The sequence below is a fragment of the Haliotis rubra genome, unplaced genomic scaffold (assembly GCF_003918875.1).
Source record: "Haliotis rubra isolate DU_JTF1 unplaced genomic scaffold, ASM391887v1 Scf266, whole genome shotgun sequence".
Classification (NCBI taxonomy): domain Eukaryota; kingdom Metazoa; phylum Mollusca; class Gastropoda; order Lepetellida; family Haliotidae; genus Haliotis; species Haliotis rubra.
Genome location: NW_025766736.1, coordinates 51,728 through 73,605, shown reverse-complemented (window position 1 = coordinate 73,605; position 21,878 = coordinate 51,728). Strand labels below are relative to the sequence as shown.

At 40.8% G+C, this 21,878-nt stretch overlaps 1 protein-coding gene across 2 annotated transcripts in view; it reads left to right on the top strand.

Annotated features, from left to right (window-relative positions):
- LOC124280372 (thiol S-methyltransferase METTL7B-like) overlaps positions 1-21,878 on the top strand; it is a 47,530-nt gene that overhangs the window by 11,031 nt on the left and 14,621 nt on the right. The window contains exon 1 of one of the 2 annotated variants that reach the window (XM_046716279.1): positions 12,682-13,592. The exons of the other annotated variant lie outside the window; for it this stretch is intronic. Within the exon in view, the coding sequence (XP_046572235.1) occupies positions 13,113-13,592 (480 nt within the window). The 5' untranslated portion in view covers positions 12,682-13,112. Of the gene's footprint in view, positions 1-12,681; positions 13,593-21,878 lie in introns of those variants that run through there. 2 annotated transcript variants of the gene reach the window in all.

The following is a 21,878-nucleotide window of genomic DNA, read 5'->3' as shown; positions in this document are numbered from 1 at the left end:
ATTTGAAAAATAATGAATAATTTTTCTCTGATGATACATCTATGTATCCGAAATGGGATCCCTATCTTTCGACTCTAGAAAAACATTAGTGCCAAATCAGGTTTTGCACGTGCAGTCGATCACGTGATCTTCGCATCGAAGTTTTCTTCGTATGCACGTGTTTGCATTGGCCTCAAGAATTGAAAAAACACTTTTAAACCACAGTTCTAACGGTACTTGAAATGCCATGATTGTCAAATGTGCAACGTGAACGTGCCGTTGGCATGTTGCAAGCAGGAAGATCAGTTATTGACGTCGCAAGAGCAATGGGATGCAGCCGTCGTACTGTGTATGACTTGCGAGGTCGTCTACAACAAACTGGCACCACTTCTGATCGCCCAAGGTCGGGTCGTCCACGTGTGACGTCACGAGCAGAAGACCGTCAAATCGTCCTACGTGACCTACGTGACAGATTTCTGCCGGCTACACGAACCAGGGCTGAGATGTTTAGAGGTCGACTGTCCTCACAGACCATTCGAAATCGGTTGCGGGCTGCCAATCTCCATTCTCGACGTCCATATCGTGGGCCAATATTGACGCCGTTTCATCAACGTCAACGTCTGCTGTGGGCCCAACGTCACCTCCGATGGACCCAGAGAGACTGGAATCGAGTCGTCTTTAGCGATGAATCCAGGTTTACCCTCAGATTCGCGGACGGCAGGCATAGAGTCTGGAGACGACGTCGTGAACGGTATGCCCAATGTTGTGTACAGGAAGTCGACAGATTCGGGGGCGGAAGTTGCATGGTGTGGGGTGCTTTCTGTGGGAACAACCGTTCCCGACTTCTGGTCATCTGTGGAAACCTCACAGCTGCTGCTTACCGCGACCAGGTGCTCACCCCTGAACTCGTTCCTTTCATGGCGGCTCATGGCCCAGGTCTACAGTTCCAGCATGATAATGCTCGGCCGCATACCGCGATGTTGACACGAAATTTCCTTCAAAACGCTGGAATCAACGTCATGGACTGGCCATCGAGGTCCCCTGACCTTTATCCAATAAAGCACGTTCGGGATGCACTTGGGAGAAGGCTTCGTGGTCTTAGGAACCAACCTCAGAATTTGCAGGAACGTGGCGCTGCCTTGCAAGAGCAATGGCGCAGAATCCCCAACCACGTGTTCACAAGCATCAGGCATCAAGACAAGGTTGCCTGCCCATATGCTGGAACCGTTACTGGACAGTACTTAACCAGCATTTATAAGTAGGCGTCAGTAAGGGTAAATATATTACCGTTTTTCCTCTAATAGGCGATTGGTGTTTTTGCACACATTAAAATAGCATGTCCTTCCACACAGCTATTTTTGCGCTATATCGCAAGCATTTTTCTGTAAGCCATCGACTTATGATAATCGTTGCCTAACTACTATACCCTAAGACAGACTTACTATAGTCGTAGCGTAGCTGCCGAACTCGAAGCCGTTGCGTAACTGATATTCTCTAAAACTGACTTACCATTGTCGTAGACAGACTCCAATCGTCTAACATGGCGATAGCAGTAACATACGTGCGCTCGGCATCAACCAAGGTCTTTTGATCCGCCCATATCCTGGAACTGTTACAGGACAGTATTATAGTTTAACTCTCATTACTAGGTGACAGTAAAGGGTGGGGTAATTACCGTATTTGATCTTATAGTCGAATGATGTTTTTCGGGACGTTACCATGGCCAGATGCTCGTTCCACAGTGTGATGGTTTCCAGTGTATTTTGTATCGCAAGTCCTAATCTATAATTTACATTTACAGTACTCTTATACAGTACCTCTAAGATAGATTTACGACCATTGTGTCTTAAGATCGCTAACTTTGTGGAACAGGACCCCTATGTCTGTAAAGAAACATTATTATATAATTTTATCTAACAGGCGACTGTTTTCCGGTTTTCCATAACCAGACATTCGTTCAACACTGTGATATTTGCCAGTATGCTTTGTATTGAACGTCCTGTACTATGATTAAGATATGCAGTATACTATATTATACTCTAAGGTGGACTTATGATCGTTAAGTCTTAAGATTGTTATTGAGATTGCTTTGTGGAACAAGACCCCTATGTCTGTAAAGAACCATAGACGTATTTCTTCATCGTCAGTAAACAGCCATGCATTTTGTAATAAATATGTTTCTCTAACAATTGCCCTTGGTGTCTGTGCACTTGACCAGACGGATGTAGCATTGTGGTTAAAGCGGCGTAAAACTATATTCACTCACTGAACGCACGTGTTGTTGAATCTTCGATTTATGTTTGCTCCAGCGCCTATTGGAAACCCAGCGTCCGTAAGGGGTAAATACGGTATATCTCCGCAAGCTGGGGTCATGGACTTCACCACACAATGGTGGACCAGTTCATTTAACCTGGCTACACGTGGATGAGGACAAATGGTTCAACAAACTAACACGGCAGTGCTATCAGGAATAAGCCCTATAACAGGCATGTTTTATCTTGGTGTAGACGCACATCTGCTTTGATACACGAGTATCATGATAATTAATGGCGGGGGGAAACCCTTCGTGGCAAAGTCACCTTGTCAAGAAATATATTAGAAAAACTCTCTCAGAGGGTAGATACATTCACGAATGCTATCTCATCAGTGGCAAATGCGCTCATGCAAAAACAAAATCAGTTATCAAATATATAATTGGAAATATACATAATTATTATAAAACATATAGGATAAAACATAAAGTCAATCAAACATTGTTCAACGAAGATACAAAGACTTGTGCTACAAGTGTATCATTAAATACCAGGGATATAATCATCAGTTTTTCTATTATCATAAATAATTTTAGGGACTGGATTGTACAGTCATCTGAGATGCAGCACAGTTGCGCCCCTTAGTTGTTCTATGTGATTTGGCATCACCGAAGTACAGGAGACAATCAGGAGACAAAATATATGTATACCGTGCCTTTGGTGTTTTATACTGAATCCAGAGACTAACAAATTCTCTAAATCGATACCTTTTGTCGCTTGTGATTAATGGTCTGGCTTAGTACCTGGTTGAGAGAGTGGCATAGTATTACGGTTATGCCACAGACATTCAGCTAAATGTGGAAGGAAAACCCAAAGAGATGCAGATCCTAGACGATAACCACCATGGTGAAACTCACGTACACAGGTAGAAATACATATAATCAGGGCGAACGACGATTTTGAACCCACAATCATGGGTTCCTGGCATGCCCAAGGGACGCAACTCTGTTCAGCGTATTGCTGCGAGTTAAACGACTAGTGCCGCTTGTACAAGAAGATTATCCCCCCCTCAATCCACCCTCATGTGTGTGTGTGTATATATATATTAAATTTCCCCTGGAGCACCAACTTCAACTAATGGTTCTTACAAATGTTTTTAATGTGTCTGCAAGCCTAAACAATTACATTAACTCTCTTGTTTTAGGTCGTGTGTTTACATAGACTCCATGCCATATGTCATATCTCCTTATGCCATCTACCAAACTCTAACATTTCCTCGCAACCGTTACCATTGCATGGCACCTATCTATTAATAAGTATCCGGCTCGGAAAGGTTGGACCATATGCGTCCCTGTGTTATTACACACACTCCCTGCTCTGCAACCCGCCTCCTTCATCACATGTAACTCAGCAAGATCAGTCGCCGTGCAATGTAGCGGAGCATTTACCGCCCAAACACTTTAAACTCTTGATACTAGGCATACCATCCCGACAGTGTGAAGGATCGGATTGGAGTAAACGATGCTCTTCCGACGTCAGAAGCAAACCCGATAACGTCAAATCGTCACAACTGTCTCTTTTGTCTGATACATTTCAACAAGCCTGTGAGAACTAGATCTACTTGTATATATTTGGTGGAAATAAACACGAAGAATATTCAGCCAGCATCCAGACGGTGAGCCGACGCTATTTGGTATGGATTTGGTGATGCATGTTGAACTCTGATGTGAATATTGTTTTTACATGGCGGAGCTGCACTGGAACAATAAACTTTCCTGTCAATGGGGTTGTAATTTTCGCTTCACCTTTGCTATTAATGTGTTATGCCGAAGTGTTATGCATTCCAAAGAGCAAGGCGGATAAAAGTCACAGTATCATATTCATTGATATAACAAAATATATTTATTTCAGGAATAAAACGTAACGCACATTTACCCACGTTTGACAGAAAAATACACTAAACTACCTACAAAGTAGTTTGTTACAATGATACAGTATGATTGGTACAGTTTGTGGATTGATAAAATGAACGTCCAGAGTTTTGATGAAAAATTTAGTTTCATCTTATCATTTTTCAATACTCTCTCGTTACTTATATTATCCTCTCGTAAATTCGATACTTTTGTCGAAATTTCCAGTTTATTTAAAAAGATTCTTTAAAACTGAACTGATGAGAAGACAATCGACATTACTAGGTTAACAAAAAACAACAACAACCGAAAAACCAATCAAAATCTGAAAAATAGAAACAAAAATGAAACAAAACCGAAATATTGAGAATAAACCCCAGAAATATTGATTAAATTCTGTTCCAAAATTAATTTAAGTACCAAAGACCATCAGGCTTTCGTACAGTACTAAGCATGAGGGAAAATGTAGATCATGGGGGAAAATGTAGATCGGTGATGAGAGCTGGAACTGTTGTGTATCCGAATGTTTACACACAGAGCCAGAGAGACACTTGAGAAAGACGGTCTGGCATTCAGGAGATTTAGACATTTGTTAAATCCGCATGTAGTTTCGCCTCACCTTTCTTCCTGTAGGGCGACAGAAGGTGATCTCTGTGGCAAATCTGAGCATCCAGCTAGTTTGGTCTGGATGCGTACAATTTCAATATTTGCTCAAATTAATTTGATCATTGCAGCCTGGGAGGACTGGATTGGATATACAATGCACCTAATTTTGGCATGCAGGCTTCACGACAGCCGATACTTAATATAGGTGTAGTCGTCTAGTGCAAATAGGCTCTGTAATATTTACCCTGCTTCCGAATGTACATGTCCACAGGGAGTAGACTGCAGACAGTATCATCATATAACATCAGAGGCATGTTGTCCGAAGGATACCGGCTGTTCAAGTAGAAACAGTATCCACATACTTCATCAGAGTATCTTCCATAGGGAAGCATTAGTTCGGCTAGAGAAATGTCTACTAAAACATAGAAAAGATGTTCTGAGAATGGATCTAAGAATATGTTCTAATATTGCAAGAGTTAGTTGGCCTAAATGCTGAAAAGAGAGAATTGGTCCCGAGAACACAGCAGAGCAACAGACCCAATTTCTTAATCTTCTATCTGAAAGACCTTTCTTCTTGTATCAGGGAGAAGTTGTCTCTGAGGTAACAGCTTCACAACAAAAACCGTGCTTTACAGCTTTCTCGATGGGGAGTTGTCCGTGAAGAATCAGCAAGATAACGGAAATACCGTTATAATGCTGTATCGGAGAGAATGGACAGAAAGGCAAACGAGACACAATACCCAGATATTATATTTGCATCTGGGAAAATGTGTCCCTCGGGAAACGACAGACAACAAACACACCACCTCAGTGCTCTACCAGAGGTGTGGTGCCATCATGTATAAGTACAGCTGAACATCTTTATTCATATAGAATCTATCCTTCTATTTCCCCTACGTATCGGTATGAAAAATCAACAGAAATCAGTACCTTCCCATATCTTACTTTACGGCTATGTGTTTAAAGCATTACACGTATAAGAGAATACATAAGAATGAACTTACAGACGTTCATTTGATGCTTATCCCATTTGCTTTGCATTTTTTATAATTACGCACACATTTCCGAACGGAATTACATTGTGTACCTGGCACGTAAAAGCAAATTACATTTTATTTTCTATTGTTTATTTACTTTGGCAAATGTTTTCTAACTTACGGAAAGACTTAAAGCCTTTTAACACTTGAGCATAGTTCTAAAGGGTACCTGGTACAGCTACTGTGCTTTTACCTTAATGTACACTAGTTTTTTTCAATGTATAGATCCTATCCGAACCGGTTCTTTAGTCACTGTGAAGGAGTTACCAGTGTAGGAGGCAGCAGATGTATATCTCCTTCCACCTCTACTAAAATGACTACTTTGAAATACTTTGAATAGTGGCCCGGTAACCTACATCTCGAGAAGTTCAGCAAGGCTGAAGCTGATGTACTATTTTGTGAGAAAAATGCTTGCTTTGGAAATCGTCGGTCAGGATTAAATGATGTTTGCTCTGCTGCTAACATTTGGAAATCTCTCTCTTGAGGCATATCGTTAACGGGTTTTAGTTTCAATACCATCTTTGCTCCAAGGCTGTTCTGAATTCTGAGCCCATGGATTATAGTAATAAATATCCTTCGAAGAGGCAAGTCTAGATAAGCGGGCAGTCTAAGGCCTCCAGTCTCTTATTTCTTTATTTTTTAGAAATTATCATCTAAACTATTAATCTTTACCTTAGAGACTTGTGCAAGTCTATTGCAGTACGTGTAGCCACGTTTTACTGCTGTTCAGGAATCCGATAGTCCTGTGTTGAATTGATGTGTTATGCGGAAGATACACATGCATGAGTCTGAAGTTAATTCACGAAAGAAAAGACATACGGCGAATCTCAGATAGTGCCAATGTCAGAATTTCATATTGGCGTGTAATTGTACGGGGAATTTATGGTATTTACGCAGACCCCGCGATACCACAGCTATATTATGGCGTCTTGCTGCCTTTCATCCTTCCTGCACTCTGGAAGAAATTCGGAAGATGGTGTAATTACCATCCTAGTCGTTAGTCCAATTGCCAAACAATCAAAGTACCAGTCATGCTGAACACCAACTGATCCTGATATTCACCATCGTTACTACCACGGGCCTAATCTAGTGAAACACAACAAAATATATTATGCCATCCTTCATTGTTTTCGCTTTTCCCCTGTATGCATGTGTTTTTGTCTGGTAACAAGAGTGATTCTGCCTTAGAATAGGACATAAGCAGTATACTATAGCTACCGTTTGACAGAATTGACATTTACTATCGTTTCTTTCAAATCAACATTTCGGCGTGTTTTTTTTGTACAGTCTAAATAATGACACGGCTGATGCATACTTGTAGCATCGTCACTGATTAATTGGAGTTAAAATCCATGGCTTCTAGCTGAAACAAAACATTGTGTTTCCAGACTATATGCATTAATATACGATAATACGGCAAGCGACCCTGACAGGCAAAATAAGCATAGATACCTCAAAAACATTTCTTTAATTCTGCGAAACCGTTTTCGAACGCTGGCTGAGGACCGCAATGACATGGGGGTGTTTTATGGTTATGGGAAGACTACCTGTGAGCAGAATTGTTGCATTCACAAGATATATAAAGGTTAGATGTCACATTCCATAGACCATGGACACATTCATATGACACGTGGCCAGCACATGTGACATTGTATAGATCATGAAGACATTTATATCACACATGACCGGAAGATGTCACGCTGTTTAGACCAGAAACACATGTATTTGACACATAACCGTAAACTATTTTGTATAGACCATCCGGGTATTGCCATTTAACTTCGATGATAATCACTATATTTAGATTTTGAAAACAATCACATGACACATGACACATGACTTGTAGGTCAATTCATCTGGACCCTCACCACGATCACATTGGTACATAAATCGGTAACGGTCAAGGTTGTGTTCAACATTGTAATGTTCAAATATCCATTGGAGAGTGTTATGGAGACTCGTATATTGTTTCATTTCTAAATGAAAGGCATGCATGTATAAGACAGAACTGTTGTCAGAACCATACGTTGCGGAACAAGCAGTGCTCACGACAAAGTGTGCTCACTATAAAGCAGACCTTGCTGGGCATCCCTCAAGTATAAACGTCATTCACAGTTTACACATGACACTGCCCGAATGAATAACATAGCAGATTGAACATAAAATTGTTACAGGTTTACGTGAGGTGCAGCATGTATCTGTTGAGAGTGGAAATACCGCAATATATGTCATTACCATTGATAATTGATTGATTATTGAAACAGTTTACCTACTTCTTAACTCAACTAAGCACTTGTTTAAGGTTTAAAATAACGCATCTGCCTTGGTTTGCTTATTCAAACACTTCATCACAAGAGATGCACATAGGATGTTCACCTCCATCCATGTTCAGCAGATAGTCATGTAGGTATAACCGATCCTTGGTTTCAATTCACGAAGTTTGTTTGGTAACACAGAATCTGAATAAAACATTACTCAAGAATTCTTTCGCTTTTTCTCAGGTCTGGTTTGTCACGGAGAAACCCCGGGTTCCAGTCCCCTATAATGTGTGAAGCCCATTGCTGGTGTCCCCCGCCGTGATATTGCTTGAATATTGCTAAAAGTGGCGTAAAACCCATCTCACTCACTCACTCTCAGGTTTGGTGTAAGATGGATATGGTGTCATGTCGCATACATATTTCTTTTATGAATCTTCTACTTGTCACAGATCTCTGTGCAGTCAATGATAATGACAACAATTACAAAAGCAACCGAGTTTATGTGTTGAGAGGAGATCAGAGCAGCTTCGCTGGGCCCGTCGCTTCGATTAAGTCCGCCGGTTTGAAAAGTGAAACAGAAGGCTTTCTGATTGTTGCTCAGGATGGTTCACTTCCCACTCGTTTCCGCAAATGTGTGATTCAGTGTCAGTAACTATGTAAATATGAAATGTAGAGTATGTAATGAATCTTGTCAGCAGATGGGCAGCGTTGGCACAAACACGGCATCTTAAACGACATTGTGGCGTCGTTAGGTCAGTTCATGCTTGTGGTTTCGACTCCGAGGTCCATCCATGGTACCAGCCAGAATATGTAAAGGGTGTCATTGAAAATGTCAATTGCAAAATTCTTCGGAATAGGTCCATATACAGCCTAAGACATATCCAAGCCAACAAACCTGACATTGTCTTTTTGATGAATCCATTCGAATCCTATAGCCTCCAAATATTTTATGGTAGTCATGTAGAGGACTATTTAAACTGAATTTGACCCATTATGATGTGTGGTGCCTTTCACTATCCTGACTTCTACAATGTCTGATTATGATCCATAGAGTCATACCCTCATAGTCGGAATCGTACAATGAAATCTGCATTTATCATTTCATGATTAAAGATTTTGTTTTGCAGTGACATATAACATGAACCAAACAGGATCTACCTGTCACTGCCAGGAATTTCAATTCATAACAATTAGTGTGTTTCGGACCATATATTTCCAAAAATGTTTAACAAACAAACCTTATGCTGAAAAGATATTTTCCTGTTTGAATAAGTTATTCGGTCTGTTGCGCATGCCACTGCCAGTACTTTCAGACTTGTCAGATCGTTACTGGTTTTATGTATCAAATGGGTGAAACCGTCGAGCGATATTTATTTTTCCTTGGCAGAAAATAAAAACAGTAATTTGTAACATATGTTCGATGCAGGCATCCTCTTGTCAACAAACAACGCTGGCTCTAAAGGTAGAGACATAACTCCGGTATGTTGGACTCGTGCCGCAAACATATATACGCCATGACTGAGGTATGACACCATTCACTGTAAGAGCTGTAGTTGGTATACGACATAGTTTGCCTCAATGTCCCAATATTTTCCCTTCTGTAAATCCCATTTTGCAATGCTAAATCTGCATGAAGCAAGCCTAAATTTCCTCAGGTTCAAAATGTCGATTATCACTGGGGCTCCGTTTCAGTTAAAAAGTAAATTGTTTGTTTCCGTCAAAATTATAAATATTCTGAAGTGAGTTTGGGGTTACTCCGATTTTAGCAATATTCCAGCTATATCGTGGCGGGGGACACCAGATATGGGCTTCACACATTGTACCCGTGTGTGGAATATGAACCCGGGTCTTCGGCAGGACGAGCGAACGATTTAACGACTAGGTTTCCCCACCACCCCGAAATATTCAAAGACTGAGCGTTAGCCTAGTAGCACATTGTGATCTTTGCACATTGTTGCGTGATAATTCGCAAGTTGAAACTGAAGGTTAACTGGAGATTGAATGTAATTAACAATTGTTTTCTAAAATTAACTAAGTTTACAAATCAATACAAATCACTTCAAAGGCATTAAAGTGGCAGTACAAATTAAAAGGTGTATAAAAGGAAAGCAGGGATTAAATTAATAATGACAGAGATGGTAATATTTAGAACACTGCAACAATGGTGAAGTTTCCAATATAGGCAGGGTAAGAGTAATCTTCACACAATTTCTGTTCTTCCTTTAACTTTGGACGTAATGTGAAATGAAAGGCAAGAGGTAGCTCCCCTTATATACCCGCGGAAAAAAAGATTTTATATAGTGTCCCATGTCACTTTAGAACATTCTAGAACTTGTAGGACAGGATTAAATATCACACACAACTAACCCTCACTGAGTATCACCTGAACAATGTATTACACGTTGAACATTGTTACACACTGAATGTAACTGTCACATAAAAACATGTAGTGCATGTGCACATGTTTATGCATGTGCACATGTTTATGCATGTGAAGTAAACTGGTGGCAGACATGAGTATATGGCGTTGCAGATTGTCATACGCATATGAAACCCGGAGCTATGATGCGTGTGTGAAACGGTGAAACGGTTAAAGCCACTTTGAATACGACGTGTCAGAGGAAACCTAGAGTGGTGCAGGTCCTATTATATACCTGGAATTCGAACCAATGATCGTGGTATCCAGGATACGTATAAGGGGCGCAACTCTGCACATTGTTGGGGGGCGCATGATCGATCCAACTGGGACTTCTGGGATACAAAAGTAGTCCAAGGCAGTATATTGTGCATGCCGTTTGATTCAAGTAACGCGTTTTCACACCAGCATATGCATTTGTGATTTTACTACCATAATGACCAAGAATACAGGCTCATATTAGTGTTTTTTAACGGGGTTGCCCAAGCAATGTAGTGATACGATGCAGCATCCACGCTTTCAAACTGTAATTTCTGCCAGGAATGACATATGATACATCTACATATGGATCTGCATATGTATTCATGTACCTGGGCATAGTGACACAGCATAATAAATCTCCATTGTAGGATTTCAACTAAATAAAGTGCATTTGCTTTTGCATCTACCTGGGAACAGGGTTAGATTTGATCTTCAGCAATCCATGCAGCAGTCAGAGGTGACTGAAGCTCGTATCGAACTAGATCGATACTCATGATGCCAGTCACCGGGTTGTCTGGTCCAGATTCGATTAATTACATATCGCCGTCATATAGCTAGAAAGGTGCGGCGTAAAACAACACACTGGTGATGATGCCAGCTAAAGCAAAGATACAACTAATGATTGTAGTATTGAAAGGAAAGAATGAAACAATCACGAATACTAATCTGCATAACATTTAATATAGGGCTGCGCAATATAACCGGTTTACCGGTATTTACCGGTTCAGACATGAAATCGATACGTATTGCGATACGCTGATCGAAAACCGGTATTTCGACATATATTCGGAAAACTTCGTAACACTCGGAAATGTTCGGATATTTCCGTTTTTCACACCGGAAGTCAAGTTAAGTTCGGTTTGAAGTTGTCTTCTAAATTTTTGTTCAAGTGTTTCGCAATGTTTTGGATCTGAATGTTTTCAATATTTACTCACTAATGTCCAGTGATCTCTGCCTGACCAGGTCAAGTTGCTGTCTAAAATCTCAGGGCTTTTTTGAGAGTGGAGAAACTAGTTCAAACTAGTAACCTCTGTGTTGATGTTAAATTGTTCTTTTCCTTGTTTCAACTCGAGTATAAGTAGTTTTTTTGTTTAAAAACAAATCTTGCAATGTATTGCAATACATATCACAATATATGCTTTCGCATCGCAATATATCGCAATATGAAAATTCACTGCAATACCCACCCCTAATTTTGTATATACTTTCATGATTTTGGTTTAATGCAAGAAGAAACAGAATGGCTTTTTTGGCCATGTGGAACATATGTCAGCTTGCCACAGATTCCAGTTTGATTGATACATGCATGGAACATGTGTGCCAGAAGCTTGTCTCCTTCTACACAGTTCCGATTATAATATTACCTACAATCATTGCTGTACAAGCATTTTGTACAGTGATCCATTCTATACACGCTAACCCGTGAGGTTCCGGGTTAGAATTGGTCTTCAGCCTACCATGCTTGTCATAAGAAGTGATCAGGCTCGTTGACCTGGTTGACACATGTCAGCGTATCCCAATTGCGTAGATCGATGCTCATGCTGTTGATCACTGGGTTGTCTGGTCCAGACTCGATTATTAACAGACCGTCACCATATAGCTGAATAGTGCTGAGTGCGGCGTAAAACAACACCCAAACCAAACTATGAACGCTCTACGACTGAATGCACGGAGTTCCTTGCCATCCACTGTAATGTCCAACTGTACCCACGTCTAACTCATCATCAAACAACGGGCGTTGTCGACAACTCTCAGGAAATTGGAACGGGATGGCGGAACGCAGCCAAAATACTTCGGCAGGGCTAAATGATAAAGTGCCTCATCTCCATTATGTGGCGTACTCCACTATAATCTGATACATGGAACACTGTTCAATTCTTCGCTGCAACTCACCTAATACAAAACATGACATCGCTAACGCATCATAGCGCTAACCACCGTCAGCTGTGAGTGATATCGGTATATCAAAGGGAGGGAAGCGAACGTGGAAGGAATCAGTTGGCCTTTCTCAGCACAACACAAGACCCGTACACGCGCGCCCGGAACAGCAGTAGTGACGGGGTAAAGGTGCCGATCAAATTTCTCCGATTTCGATAAGGCCACAGAACGTTGGCTAGCTGGGGATATATATTTTCCTTCGGACGAAGAACCCAGAGTGCACGTGTGTGTGCTTTTCTCGGAGCAAGTCTCGCTGCTTCTTGGTGAGCGAGATCGACACGCACCTGGCAACAGAGGTCTCACATCCAGGGTTTCTGAAGGGAGTAACCGAAGATACGGATCCCTTCGTTCACTGGTGGGAGTGTTGTTTTTCGTTCATATTTCCCGTCACCCGCAGCTAAAGGTAATATCCACAAGGAACCGACATTGACTTTGGATTAAACGATCCAGACAACATGGTTTCCGCGGCAGGCAAGATTTTCATATTGATCCTTTTTCTTATAGGATTTCTTGTATGGTATAAAAAATACAAGACAAGTCCATGGTATCTCAACAGGTTGTGGAAGACAATGGACGACAATTTAAGGAACACTAAGATTCTGTTATTCGCAAGCCTTCACCAAATGAGGGAGAACCTAAACCGGGACCTACTCATCCTCGAGGTGGGGTCCGGAGGGGGGACAAACTTCCGGTACTACCCTGACGGAACCAGAGTCGTTTGTCTCGACATCAACGCTGAATACTTTAAATTTGTTGACGATAATCTTAGATCTCAAAATACTCAAGTACATGTGAAAGATTATATATGTTGTAATGTCGAAAACCTAAGCCAGTTTGCGGATAATGCCTTCGACGCCGTAGTTTCAACGTACGTCCTCAGCTCTGTACGCAAGTCATCAAACGCTGTGGAGGAGATTAGGAGAGTTCTCAACAAGGTAAGTTCCACATAACTAAACCTGGAACAGACGGACTATATGTTTTGTTTGTTTTGTTGATGTTTAGCTCAATGATGAGCAATATTTCACCTAGACACGAACCTTGTACCTAGCTGAATAAGTATCATATCAAAAGGCTGAACTAACCTGATTATTAAATCAATAAACTGTTCAGAAATATGGTCCCATTTAATTTTCGGAACATTCATTCAATGGCGACACCATCTTCATGGTCTAATGTGTCTGGAGAGCAGAAGACCTGTGCGTCGATCCCCAGCATCGTCAAAACGAAGGACATTAAACATGGTACTTTTTGTTACCGTTCCTGGCGGTCGGCATTAGGAGATAAGACAAAGATTTGTCTAATCGGAGGCAATGGGTCATCCATGCTGATATACGAGCACTACAAAACCGATATGAGAAAGGGCTGGTACTCGACCTAAAAGGACATACGCCCAAGTTGCCGTATAAGCTCAGTAATCTGGACAGAAACGCGTCTAACCTTTCACCTCACCTCATTAAGTAGCGTTCTGAAATACTACAGTCACTGTTCTGGCAATGAACAATTATATTTGGACTTTTTATAATCATCTGTTGATTTCTTAATAATATAGTTGTTAAGCACAATGCCGTCCAAAATCCAGCTGTGTGGTTGCATTGTAATCCGATTATACTGATTGTATTTACAGTATGTGCAATTTTTTTGCGATAACAGTTCTTCCGATGATTCTTCTTAGGGGCGTCAGAGCAACTGTTCACGAGCAATGAGTATGTTTTGCACCTACAAATTCGTCCACTGTTCGTCCGCAGATGGGCAGTGATGACACGCTTACCCTCTTCCCAAACACCTGGTGTTATACCTGATTTGATGATGATGTTGCTGAGGACACGTGTAACCTATTCACGAACATCTGGTGTCATTAATAAGAGATGCATTTGAAGAAATGTTTAACCTTTCTCGAACACCTGGTTTCATTGCTGAACCATTCATGTAATTTTCACTTCAAAGGGAATCTACATTGTCGGATAAGTGAGACTGGTTATTCTCCGCCTTTGACGTTTTAAGTTTCGCAGACTAATTGTTACGTCACCAACTGCCAATTACGTGTGTACAAGGAGGAAAACTAAATAATTTCAGGACATCCGGTTAAAGCTTTGTACAAATCTAAAAGTAGTATTGGAAATATTTTCCGCAAAAACGAATATTTGGTTAGTCTCTAATATTAAATGCAAATGTGCCATATATAGGTAAACTCTGCACTTTAAGAAGGTATTCATGTTTTATTATAATAGAAGCTGAAAGATCCACAAATAGAGACATTAGCTGTTTTATTTTTTCAAATGGTAAATACGACCAGTTCCAACAGTATGCTTAAGTTTCACTACATAGGTTAGCCTTCTACCCGCGGATGCCTCTATATCACTACCAGCCCCGAACAGCTTACATAGCTCTCCGAGATAGGCGAGGCTTTGACATTTACAAACAGATAACTGAAAGAGCATTGTCTGCCGCACTTGTAAGGATGACGCAGTGAGGAGCTGGTCTGCCGGGCACTGGGTTTATATATCACCTTCACCATCAGTAGAAGGAACAGATTTGTATCGATATAGCTACATCCTATCATTCTGGACTCCGGGATTCTAATTAGAGTAAGATAGTATTGTCTTACGGCTGAATGTAGATGTGTGTCCTGATGATCTTCATGTACCCGAGCGTGGTGCATCATTGGTTTTATCTTGCAGGGTGTATGCAAGAGCTATTTTAATTCATCAATGAAATTTGGGGAATACAGAGATACTATTTGCAATACAAACAGAGTGACTTCGTTGAAATTTGTTATTTAACAAGCCGGAAAAAATATTTTAATTTTTTGAGGAAATAATACTATGAAACTCGTGACATTTTCTTTATTCTTTGGGGCACTGGTGGTTTGAGTCACCTAGCGTCACGCAATTCGCTGTCCCATGAGCACGCCAGAAACCTGTGTTCCTGGGTTTGAACCCCGATAATGTGTTTTGGTTTGTCCGCATGGTTATCATGGTTATCGTGGTCGCTCGCCAAAAGAGAACGTCTGAGATGTACTTCGGGCTTTCCTCCCACATACAACAGGCATCACATTTTACAGCTTGATTATTGACAAGGTAACGCATGAAATGTTTATTCAAATTTGACTTAGAGTGTGTAGTGTATTTGAATATGACCCGTTCTTATGCCATTCTAATCATTTTGTCCAATGCAACATTTTAGACATTAAATGAGGGAAATTGGCACTTCCGCTGGTAACCTGGTACTTTTATCAGGCCGTTCTGACTGTGTTTCCAACCGCCCATTTTCTGGACCGTTTTTGTCTGTCACACAGTCTCTGAAACAAATGTATTCAAGAAAGACCATGCAAGTGTAGAATATGTGGCAAGTCTAGATTTCCACAGTTTCATTTCTGAAAATGAAGAAAGTCTCTTTGTTCCTTTACAGTATATTTTATGATTATTTCTTTTAAACAGTTTTTCTGTAAAATATGTTCATTTCAGAGACTGGATGCTAGTCCAAGGCGGTTTTAACGTAGAGCCATATTAAGTTGGTTCCGTCCCATAAAATCACGACTAGCGCAGTCCACATACCATTTTCGTGTCAAATTGCCAAGATCACTCACCGAGATGGTTATTCAGACCAGAAGAATGTCGTAATGTTTGTGTTTCGGAACATCTAGATGTACTCAGGGGTCATATATATGTCTAGTGGTAAAGCCGAGAGACTCATTGAGAAGATTAGGAAAGACCGTTGACATAACTGATGTATAACACAGTTCGTTGTCATCCTCATTTCCATCAGACGTGCACGTTGATGTTCTCTGCTGCAGTGTGAGGAGCTCATCCACATGAAACATGCATGTCAGCGTTCTTGTCTGTACTCAAGAGCAGGAAGACCTTCGACTTGAGACAGGCAAATGCCGCACGTCACTGTTCTCGAGTGTGGTAAGGTTACAGACATGTTGCTGCACTTGCCTGTTGCCATGTCATCACTTACACGCAGCATCTTGTACTTGACGTGTTTAATTATTGTCGGTATTTCTCCGCTACGTTACCTGTTATTTATTAGTTACTTTCGGAGTTGGGCAAGATCAGTGGCCCCAGAACTAAGGGATTCAACAACGCCCTGTCACTGTTGCCAGGTTAGAAACCTGCATTTCCGTAGCTTCCATTGTGCATCGTTTTCAACCTGTAGCTGGGGGTTTGGAGGCTTACAGCATTGTGGCAGGAACATCGACTTACATGTACATCTGGATCTAAATGTGATTTAAGAAAATACATATTCTTCAGTTCGTGCAACGGGTAGGGTTTCATAGAGGTCCATACATATAGATTAATATACGATTGTTTGTTTCATATTCGATGTATCACATGAGTATCAGAATGTTTTCATTCTAACATTAGATCTGCATGATACATAAACGAGTGAAGTCGAATGTTTCTATCCAAATATTTACATTAAGCCGCTGGCCAGAAAATGTCAGAAAGACATCAGAATGTTTAGCGCATTACGTATTGCTCCAGGTGTGCTTCACGTGCACCTGTCTCGATTTTTGTGTAGAAAATATATATACCAGCGCCTTGAGCATGTACTTGTGCGTGAATATGTGCGCTATATAAATATCCAATAATAAAAATAAAAATAAAATAAAAAAATATCAGCGTCGGCAATAGTGGGTTCTCACAAATAAATGAACGAAAAATAGATGAATAGTACGAAGTGAGTTCTTATGATTAGTTTTATGTGGAAGTGTTTTGCAGTCTATCCGGAGAAGTATCCAATTGTACATTCAGGACGAAACTATTTGGAGTGGGATAACTCAGACAGCAGCCTCATATCTGTGGAATACTATACCTGTGTACATCCGCCCAATGCAGGAACGTGTAGCATTTAAGAATAAACTGAAACATTTTTTTAACAGAACTGTGCAACGTAGAGACTTGTTTGAATTAATATAACTCGGAGTAATACACGCTGTTGAGCAGTATTTTACTCACTATTAGGGATACACAAATGTTTTCTTCTTACCTTTTTTTTCCTTTTCGTGATGTCCTTCTTACCATAAATTACTACCAGCTTTAGTTAATACCCTAAGGGCTTTAGATATAACATTTATACACCTCAAAACGATTGATGTATTCTCAGTTGTATTCTAAGTGACCACTACTATACACATTGAAAAAACGTTCACCATTGCTTACTATATACTTCAGAATCTATAACAAGATTCCAGTTTAAGCAAATGAATTCAGTGTTGACTTTCTATCGAAACATATCTGTTTAACATCTGGCGCCAATCTGACCCTCAGAACCGAAATGGTGTTCAAGACCAGCTCAACACGTATATGTATTGTTTTAGCACCAACATCTTTGTATCAATGGTACCTCGGAAAAGTATCAAAATATAAATGTGTAGACATATAAATATCATGTATAGACATTCGGGATATCACAGACCGTAGAAAGGAGATGTTTATGCTTTATCTTTGAAGGTGACCTCTAATGTATTCGAAGGGTTTCAGAGATGGCACATTCACATTTGCCTCTGGCCACAGTTTCGGAATACATTCTCTCAAAACAACTAAGTCTTGCTAAATTCAGTGAGTGTTGAACACGGGTGGCCGATCTGTTTCTGATGCAGGAAGTCGCTTTGTGGAATTTATTCCATTTGAGTAGATTCTGAAGTATACCAATGTCATATTTTTCACGAAATGGTAGAGGTCTACGTCTATCTTTGATGATTTCGCCAATGCTATGTCCGACATAGACCGCCCACCAAAGACTACGTTGATTTCTGCATAGAAAAAGCTGTCAATCCGTGAGAGACAAATGAATGATCCCATGTCCTAAAAAACGATCTAGACATTCCTTATGTTGTAGTTATAAACTTGCTTAGATCCTTAAACGCCAACGTAGATGGTGAAAGTGATGCCAATATCTGATATGGAAACCATGACATTTCGAGAGGAACTCTATATACGTTGTGTGAAGGGATTGTTTATATTGGCTAACAATATGTTCTGCTTATTGACTTTTCTTTGTGTTCTCATGGACGATGAACAGTCTTGTCTCTTGTGCGCGTATTATGTTGATTGTAAGAGAAACACAATAATATGGTTACGTGGTAACCCTGTCACCCCGAGAACTATAACTGCTTTCATGTTGGTTGGTCGTCTCTTTATGAGACTCAACCTCAACCTGTATTATCAGAGGTATACCCACCCGCGACATTTCTATGTACGTGCCTTGATATGAAACATATACCATCATGCTTCAAGACAAAGTTGCCAACAAGCACGTCGCCCGTGCATGACACTGATATCGCAAAAGGTCATCCACATTCACCAACCCACGTTATTCAGCTTCTACCATGGCTCTCTGACTTCGTAACATGGATTCCCACACGTGTACAACAGACTGATATCATCCCGTGCATACCAGCAACGTCATGGTGATGTGCCGTCAGCTATTTTCTTTGGCCAACAGTTTGTTCAGCGAGTTTGGATGTTCTCTTTAGTGATAGAAGTTATGCAACCACACTGACCTTGGTGAAGAAACAACGAGTTAAAATATCATAACATCTCTATGGTAGCGGAAAACATAAGATGGCATTATTCACATTTGCCTCTGGCCACAGTTTCGGAATACATTGTCTCAAAACAACTAAGTCTTGCTCCAGAGCAACTTATATTCAATGAGTGTTCAACACGGGTGGCCGTTTCTGATGCAGGAACTCGCTTTGTGGAATTTATTCCATTTGAGTAGATTCTGAAGTATACCGATGTCGTATTTTTCTCGAAATGGTAGAGGTGTACGTCCATCTTTGATGATTTCGCCCAATGCTATGTCCGACATAGACCGCCCACCAAAGACTACGTTGATTTCTGCATAGAAAAAGCTGTCAATCCGTGAGAGACAAATGAGTGATCCCATCTCCTAAAAAACGATCTAGTCACTCCTTATGTTGTAGTCATAAACTCGCTTAGATCCTTAAACGCCAACGTAGATGGTGAAAATGATGCCAATATCTGATATGGAAACCATGACATTTCGAGAGGAACTCTATATACGTTGTGTGAAGGGATTGTTTACATTGGCTAACAATATGTTCTGCTTATTGACTTTTCTTTGTGTTCTCATGGACGATGAACAGTCTTGTATCTTGTGCTCGTATTATGTTGATTGTAAGAGAAACACAATAATATGGTTACGTGGTAACCCTGTCACCCCGAGAACTATAACTGCTTTCATGTTGGTTGGTCGTCTCTTTACGAGTCTCAACCTCAACCTCTATTATCAGAGGTATACCCACCCGCGACATTTCTATGTACGTGCCTTGATATGAAACATATACCATCATGCTTCAAGACAAAGTTGCCAACAAGCACGTCGCCCGTGCATGACACTGATATCGCAAAAGGTCATCCACATTCACCAACCCACGTTATTCAGCTTCTACCATGGCTCTCTGACTTCGTAACATGGATTCCCACACGTGTACAACAGACTGATATCATCCCGTGCATACCAGTAACGTCATGGTAATGTGCCGTCAGCTATTTTCTTTGGCCAACAGTTTGTTCAGCGAGTTTGGATGTTCTCTTTAGTGATAGAAGTTATGCAACCACACTGACCTTGGTGAAGAAACAACGAGTTAAAATATCATAACATCTCTATGGTAGTGGAAAACATAAGCTAACAACCTTTTTGCCTTAATGACAGTACCTGGTACAACATGTTTAGATTCAATTGTCTCACCTAATTAGCTGTAATCCCTGCACCACACATGCTGAATCTAATGGATCTCGACTACATACACAAACGCCAACTGCAGTTGTGGGCAGATCAACCATGTCTTCCTGAAAACTGATGATGAACATAAGTTTTACATCACTGTCAATACACTATCTTGTTTTGGTGCATATTGTGCCATCACTGTATTATTTCAGGATGTGAATTATGTTTGTTTGCAAAAGAATTTCTTTTCTGTTTTATATAAATAAATGCGCCAAAGCATTTTGATGGAATTGGCTAACCATGCATTGTAGGCTGATGTAAGACAGTATGTGCCTCTCACCAACTCCATATGCCAAGTTGGAATCTCAATGCATTCATCTCAAAAACCTTCACAGACGTCCCAATCACCTTCAAACCCACTCCTACCATATATGCATGGGGTACACGCGATTCAAGGGTACTGTCTGTGGTGGCACTCACGTTGTATCTACTTCAACTATATAGCCTGCCTACAAATACAGACTGAAAGAATAAGTTTCAATATAAAGGCTATTGGCATGTATATAACATGCGCATACTCGATAACAGGACTGTTCAGGTGATTAAATTTCTTGTATCTAACAATAAAAATCACTGAAAGTATATGATAACATACACATACCCATACCTACCATTTCACTGTCCATAAGGAATACAGTAAAATGGTTATACATTGATTGGTAATAATTTCTTACATAACCATCATATTCCGTCCGGACCGCCTCCGTGGGGTAGTGGTTAGAGCGTCCGCCCGGAGAGCGGAAGGTCGCGGGTTCGATCCCCGACCGCGTCATACCAAAAGACGTTAAAATATGGTACTTGTTGGTCCCTGCCTGGCGCTCGGCGTTAATTGGTACAACAAGGACTGGTCGGCTCGGAGTCAGTATAATGTGTCTGAGTGGGGTATTCATGCTTCACTGCGGCATGGTATCTCAGTGGGCTAGCACTATAAAACCAGCTTCAGTCTGGGCTAGTACAAGCAGCCGCACATACCCATACACACGCATGCACGTCGTCATTTGAGCGAAATATTCTCAAGCACGACGTTAATCCCAATTTCACCTCACCAATGTAATGGGTATGTTGTTGGACGCCTTGTACTCGCTGAATCTGCATCCGCAGCCAAACGGTGGATGACAGCTGGCTGGCGCAGACTGTGTTATTCCCCTGTTTCCTCTTTTTCACTGCGCATTCTACCATCATCACACACCTCCAACTCACTACATCTATTCGCAGTTTCACACACCACACCCACACTCCAGTTCATCAGGTAATGTCTGTGTGACCCTGCACCTGGCGTACCACCCTTCTCACATCACACATTCACTCAGTGCAAATACACTTCAGATATTAAACACAACGGACCCTAATTCCCAATATAGTGTAAGTGAACTTAATAAGGACATTGCAGCTCCAACTTTTTCTCACCACACGCCCGCTAGAGTGAGTGAGTGAATTTGGTTTTACGCCGCTTTTAGCAA